The sequence below is a fragment of the Gobio gobio genome (genome assembly GCF_949357685.1).
Source record: "Gobio gobio genome assembly, chromosome: 4".
Classification (NCBI taxonomy): Eukaryota; Metazoa; Chordata; class Actinopteri; order Cypriniformes; family Gobionidae; genus Gobio; species Gobio gobio.
The window spans coordinates 52,507,377-52,514,612 of record NC_137100.1 but is presented as its reverse complement, the minus strand read 5'-3'; the positions used below and the strand labels follow the sequence as shown (position 1 = coordinate 52,514,612).

Sequence of the window (7,236 nt, the reverse complement as noted above, 5' to 3'; positions counted from 1 at the left end):
GGCAAGTACCGTTCTCCTGGCAACCACCAAACCCAGACTCATCCATCGGATTGCCAGACAGAGAAGCGGGATGCATCACTCCAGAGAACATGTCTCCACTGCTCTAGAGTCCAGTGGCGGCGTGCTTTACACCACTGCATCCGACGCTTTGCATTGCACTTGGTGATTTAAAGGTCCCATGGCATGACATTTTCATTTTATGAGGTTTTTCAACATTAATATGAGTTCCCCTAGCCTGAATATTGTCCCCAAGTGGCTAGAAATTTTGATCGGTGTAAACCGAGTTCTGGGTGTCTTTCTCTGCCTTTGAGAAAATGACAGCTCAGACGAGCTGATCTTGAATTTTCCTGTTATAAAGTCATACCAGGAACAGTTACCTCCCTTTGCTCCGCCCAGAGAATTTGGCACGCCCATGCAAGCACCATATTTGTTTGTCCTCGAGAGATCATGGCTTGTGAACGAGTGAATGCTGGCAGTTTCTCAGTGTTTGGATGTACAAATGAAAACAGAAGTCTTTTTTCAGTTCCTTCTGATCTGTGATCAGTGATTTCTGATGTGTAGCTAATTATTCAAGTTCACACAGAACTTTATTATTCGTGCACACGCTGCGGCTTCTCTCTCTCCCGACAGAACTGTGTTTTCGTGTTTTCTATCTTGTGAGTCAGTGTTATTGTACGTCCTCGTCGCGTCTATCTGTTCTAAAATGTGCATACAGTCATGAGTTTCTGCTCAACATCGGCAGAGCCACATCTTTAGAGATAAACCTCACGCACGCCGAAGCTCAGGCTGCACTGACCGGTTGGCCTTCAACATCACCGACCCCCAGTACTGCATCTCGCCCACAGCGGAGGCGCCATACACGGCGCGAGACTAAGCAGATCCGGGCTAGGCTAGCCAGCTATACCCACAATAAACTGGATTACTGCGCTGTGTCTTTGTTTGCGCTGTGTACTCAATGCTGTGTGTACTCAATGCGCATCACTGACGCTTTTCATATGATAGGAAAATATCTAAAAATAATTCTATAATCAACACTTACTCGTAACTCGTTCATCTCGACAGCTGTAATGGTACATTACATGTGTTACAAAGGCTCACATGTGGGCTTAGCGTAACTGGGACTCAGAACTGTTTATTCAGAACTCTCAGATACAAACAAAATAAACTCTCGCTGACAGCACTCTCACAACTCAGTAGTTACAATATAACTTTGTTAGCAATCGCTCCTTCTGTGGTCCACTAGTGATGTCCATTTCACGAACGAATCGTTCTTTTGAACCGGTTCTTTTTAGTGAACCGCTTGAACCAGTTCACCAAATTGGACTGAATCGTTCTAAACATTTTGCGTCTCGAGTCAGCGCTGATCCATAATTTACTAAAGTTACTAACTTTCTGACATAAGTGACAGTCCCTCCGACTAGAAATTAACGTATAACCTGAAGTATATGCTAGTAACTACAACAGTTGACTGAAATGAGACATGCTGAGAGAACTGATGAGAAGTGAACTCAGGTCCATCCGTCTCTCAGGCAGGCTCGTAAACCTTGTTAAACCACGCCCCCTCCGCTACAAGATCTAATACTCATTTAAAATGCAAAGATGTCAGCCAATCACAACAGTGGCCGTTTTTACTGAAGTCTAACAGCAGACACGCCCCTTGAAACAGGGCATTCAGCCAGAGGGCAAACATCAGTATAAAAAAAATGCCTTTTATTTCTAAATTATGACATTTTATGATGTAAAAATCATATTAACAATATAAGTACACCTCAGAATACATTATAAAATAAAATAAAAAATCCATGCCATGGGACCTTTAAGGCATGGATGCAGCCGCTCGGCCATGGACACCCATTCCATGAAGCTCTCTACGCACTCTTCCTGAGCTAATCTGAAGGCCCCACGAAGTTTGGAGGTCTGTAGCTATTGACTCTGCAGAAAGTTGCCGACTTCTGCGCACTGTGTGCCTCAGCATGCACTGACCCCGGTCTGTGATTTTACGTAATAAAATGTAATACCACTAACAGTTGACCGTGTAATATTTAGTAGTGAGGAAATTTCATGAATGGACTTATTGCACAGGTGGCAACCTATCACGGTACCATGCCTGAATTCACTGTGCTCCAGAAAGCGACCCATTCTTTCAGAAATGTTTGTCGAAGCAGTCTGCATGCCTAGATGCTTGATTCTATACACCTGTAGCCATGGAAGTGATTGGATTGGAACACCTGAATTCAATGATTTGGAGGGGTGTCCCAATAATTTTGGCTATATATATATATATATATATATATATATATATATATATATATATATATATATATATATATATATATATATATATATATATATATATATATATATATATATATATATATATATATATATATATATATATATATATAAAAGAGTTCTATTTAAAATATTGCTTATATTCCAGAGGTTTTCACTGGGGTTCAGGTCTGGAGATTGTGATGGCCATGACAGGGTCTTGATCTGGTGGTCATCTATCCACACCTTGATCGGCCTGTCTGTGTGGATTGGAGCATTGTCCTGCGGGACCATCCTTCAAGTTCGGGAACATTGTCAGTGCAGAAGGAAGCATTTTTTCTTTCTGAATAATCTTGTACATGACTTGAGTTATGCATCCTTTGCAAAGACCCTGTCATGGCCATCACAATCTCCAGAACTGAACCTCACTGAAAACCTCTGGAATGTAAGCAAGAGGAAGATGGATGGTCACCAGCCATTAAACAAAGCCAAGCGGCTTGAATTTTTTTGCCAGGAGTGGCATAAAGTCACCCAACAGCAATGTGACCGACTGATAGGGAGCATGCCAAGATGCACAAAAGCTGTGATTGGAAATCAGGGTTATTCCACCAAATATTGATTTCTGAACTCTTCTTAAGTCTTAAAACATTAGTATTGTGTTGTTTGAAAATGAATATAAACTCTTCTTTCTTTGCATTATTTGAGGTCTGAAAACATGGCATATTTTTTTATTTTGACCAGTTGTCATTTTCTACAAATAAATGCTCTAAATTAAAATATTTTTATTGGAAATTTGGAAGAAATATTGTCAGTAGTTTGTAGAATAAATCAAAAATGTTTTTTTTTTACTTTAACAGATACATATAAATAATAAATCCAGACAAACTGCTTATTTTGCAGTTGCATTCATTTTTTCCAGAGCTTCTGGAATATCTATACACTCAGAACCTGAATGCAGGTATAGCAAGTTGTTTCCATAGCTACTGTTCCAGTGTTACATGATTTGGCACTAACATGTGACATTTTCTCTGCTTAATTGACTCTCCGCAAGGAGCCGATGAGCCAGAATACCTCTTGAGCTCTCCTAAAACTCACGTTATTTTTATATACTGAAATCCAAAGTAAATTAAATGTTCTTGATTGTGTATTTAGCAGATTTTGTATTTCATGTATTTATGGCAATTTTTTATTTTATGTTTCATGTATAATTATACATAAAGGATGACCATCAGCTATATTCCAAGTGAATATTCATTTGTGGTGTGAATACAACCCTGTTGTGGCCAAACATTGTTTTTATTAAGTTATGTATTCTTTGGCACACTTACCTGTATGTTGTAGTATACATGGCATGTGATATAGAAGAAAAAAAAACAGCATTATGAAAATATCTTGTTCTGTGTTGCCATGGAAGATTCTTACCAGATGTTTAGTTTATCTTTTGTGCTTTGTATCAGTTGTGTGCTTTTTCTCCAGCGGATAAGACAAAATAGACATTGTTGCATTTTCAGTCTTTGTATATTATTGATAGAATGCAAGTATAATGTTACTTTATTTCCTTTCACCTTTATTTATTTATTATACACTTCACTGATTTTCTTCCAAAAATAGTGCCCATTTTTTACTTGTGTGTGTGGGGGGACTGGTAATCCCTACGTTATGGGGATATGGCAATATCCGAAATCCTCATCCTTGTGGGGACATTTTTTGGTCCCCATGAGGAAAAAATCTTATAAATCAGACTAAGTGATGTTTTTTGAAAATGTAAAAATGCAGAATGTCTCCTGTGATGGGTAGGTTTAGGGGCAGGGGCAGTGTAAGGGGATAGAAAATACGGTTTGTACGGTATAAAAACCATTACGCCTATGGAAAGTCCCCATAAAACATGAAAACCCAACGTGTGTGTGTGTGCGTGTGTGTTGATCAAACGGTGCTCTAAGACAGCTTTGGGCGACTCATAATGGATATGCAGATGATAAATCCTCTGTACTGATGAATTCTGGGATTACTTTGTAGTGTTGCAAATCCATGACACAACTTTGATGAGGGAGGAAATTAACTACAAATTAAACTTAAGACATAGTACGAAATGTATAATCAATCATTTGATTTTCTTAAGCGAATTGGTAAATTTGGCTTCACTGGTGTGATTCTTTTTTAATTGTCTTTTCCCCCCTTAGTCTTGGACCAATTCCTGCTTAAATTCACTGACAGTCTCTCACTTGTATCATCAGATGCTGTATTTCAAGCTTGAGTAATGTGATTCAGCTCCACAGCACAGAAGAAGGGAGGGGAAGCAATGTTCTCCCGCAACCGCTGCAATGGACAGGATGGCACAGGCGTCCCTCAGTATCCCCGGCCCAAAAAGAAAGCTGCAGTGCCAAAGAGAAGGCAGCCTAATCCCAGAGTTGCTCTGGTGTTGCGTGGGAAAATTCATCGTTTCTTGCAGGGATCTGCAGATCATACTGTCCAGCCTTCTGGTCTTTACAATGCTGGAATTGAAGAAGAGGATGAAGATGGTGAAGATGATGTTGAAAAGTTGCAGAACTACTACAGGAGAGGATTAGCTTCAGCAGAGGTATGCTGCTCTCCTCAGGTGCCAAATGGACATGGACTGGGAGAAGTTTCTGAAGCACCTTGCGTAGGGGAAGTGGAACTAAATCGAGAAGGAGGCATCAGGATTCCTTGCACATTGCAGCATAGCAGTAATTTGGCAGTGGTTCAAAACCAATTGTTGCAAGATATAAATGGGACTGAGTTTTCATCTGGTAGAGCACTTGATGGTGAGCCTAAAAGACAGACGGACACTCTGCTGTGCAGGTTTAATATGATGGTGCAGAATGAAGTTGTGGAGGGGAATAATGAGGACTATCAAGAGGAAGAATCGAGTGCTGTCATTGAGCACATACTGAAGGAATTGCAAGGGATCAACAAAATTCAAGAGGAGATTTCAGACTTGAGGGAGTACTTGTCATCTGTTCGTGGTTCTGTTGACGAGGTCTCTAGCTGTGTAGATGCCGTTTTAATGGAGATTGCATGCATGCGGTCTGGAAACAAATCTGGTGTGGAGACTTGGCCAGGAGCAGTGGGTGGCACTGAAGGTCCCTCCCACCATCACAAATCAAGTACCATTGTTAGTATAGGCTGCAATAAGCCTTACGCTGTTGAATCCTCAAATAGTTGTGGAGATATACACTCGCAATATCAAGTTCTTGATGGGAAACAAAAAGAGGTGCCAAGGCAGTCCACTTTCACTAGTGCAAAGACTTCAAACCACAATGAACACCATCCATTTACACAAGTAGCATCTGATCAAAGGCCAGATGTATCTCAAGGTGCATGGGGAAGGAAGCTCAGCTTTGGTTACCTTGAGCGCCAGGATGGACAGGACTGTCCAAGCACCAGTTCTCCATCTTCTGGTCAGAGTTCCAAGTCTGAGTCTGAACCAGAAAGACCCACCTCTGGAACCGGGAATAAAGGGTGTGAATGTCAGACCTGGAACCCAGTGGCTTTAAAACACAGTGGGAGTGGAGAGATTGGATGGAGCGAAGATGATTCTTGCTCCAGGCAAGGCAGTTTTGAAGAGGCAGAGTGCTGCACAGGTGAAGTAAACCGCTGGGACACATCAAGAGCTGTAAGGACTTGTACGATGGGCACCTCAGATCAAATATCCATAGTATCTGGTAAACACTACAACTCTCCTGCTAGTTCATGCAGTAGAGAGGATTGGAAGCAGTATGATGCAGAAATGCTCCATGAAGAACCTGGTTTGGGCTCCCATAATTGCAAAGGAGATGGTGAATGTCCTCAGTGCTCTGTGTATCAGAATGACATTTATCAGGTATCATCTTATGAAAATTGCCTTGTAAAGGTTCCATTTGAAAGTGAGTCAATAGAAAGTGTGATTGTTGAGCCATCCAGGAGCCTTCTATATGAAGGTACATCACTATGTAATCATAATGTCCCTGATTGGAAGCCTGACTCTGCTGATGACAGTAATGTGACATTAAATGTAAAAAAGTTTGGTAGAGCAGTTCTTGACTTTAAAACTGCCTTACGGGGAGCTCTGAAGAAGATGGATGGAACTAGTGCTACTTTGCCTGGAGAAAAGATTGAAGTCCATTCACCGGTCTCTGGGAAGCATCAAGGAATGATGGTGACTGGAACACCAAATTTAGAGATGCCTCAGATAGAGTTAAAGACTCCACAAACAGAAACAAACTATTCTGAGCGGCCTCAAGCCATCAGTACTGAGAAAGGCTTTGCCGAGATACCTCAATGCATCTCCACCAAAGCAAAACCTGAATCACCTCCTCACCAGCATAATATTGAAGATTTAGAACATCCAAATTCTCCAGGGTTGGACTCATCCACTAGTAATGCGTCAGATGCTACTTCTGGACATCCAACCAGTGCTCATTTAACACAGTGCTTCTCTACAGACATTATCCCTGGCTCTTTTTCCCCTGAGGAACTAGCAGTTGAAGAGGAGCAAAGAACACTAACGGGGGAAACGAAGCCTGCTACTGAGTCCTCCACAGAAGGAGGTAGCGAAGCAGAGCTTAGTCAGCGGGATGCACGGCGTCTGAAGTGCCTCAGGAGTTTCCAGCAGATTCTGAGGGAGAAGAGAGATTCCAGAAGACAACTCAGTCTAGTGACCATGTCAACATTTTCTGAAGATGATCTGAACCCAGGTATACTGAGTTTTGTGGCCCTTTGCTTCATATTCATTCTGTTTTATTTGGAGGTGTTATAAGTTTTTTGGCTGAAGTTTAAAATTTGCAGTGTTAGTAAAATAAAAAAAATCAGAAACTGCTGACTCTTGTAGCCAGTGGGTGTTTGGTCCTTTCCTGCAGTTATATTAGCAAAAGTCTTGTTCCCCAGGCTCAGATAAATTAATTACACATTGAGCTGAAATGAAAACAAATCTGACATGAAAGCAGAGTGCAGGGAAAATTTAAGAGC

General features: G+C 41.1%; 1 protein-coding gene across 1 annotated transcript in view; it reads left to right on the top strand.

The window, feature by feature from the left end:
- Positions 1 to 4,570: 4,570 nt before the first annotated feature.
- Positions 4,571 to 7,236, top strand: part of unc13ba (unc-13 homolog Ba (C. elegans)) — a gene marked incomplete at its 5' end in the record, with an annotated part of 57,461 nt that continues 54,795 nt past the window's right edge. The window contains one exon of the mRNA XM_079815289.1: positions 4,571 to 6,965. Within this exon, the coding sequence (XP_079671415.1) occupies positions 4,571 to 6,965 (2,395 nt within the window). The remainder of the gene's footprint in view (positions 6,966 to 7,236) is intronic.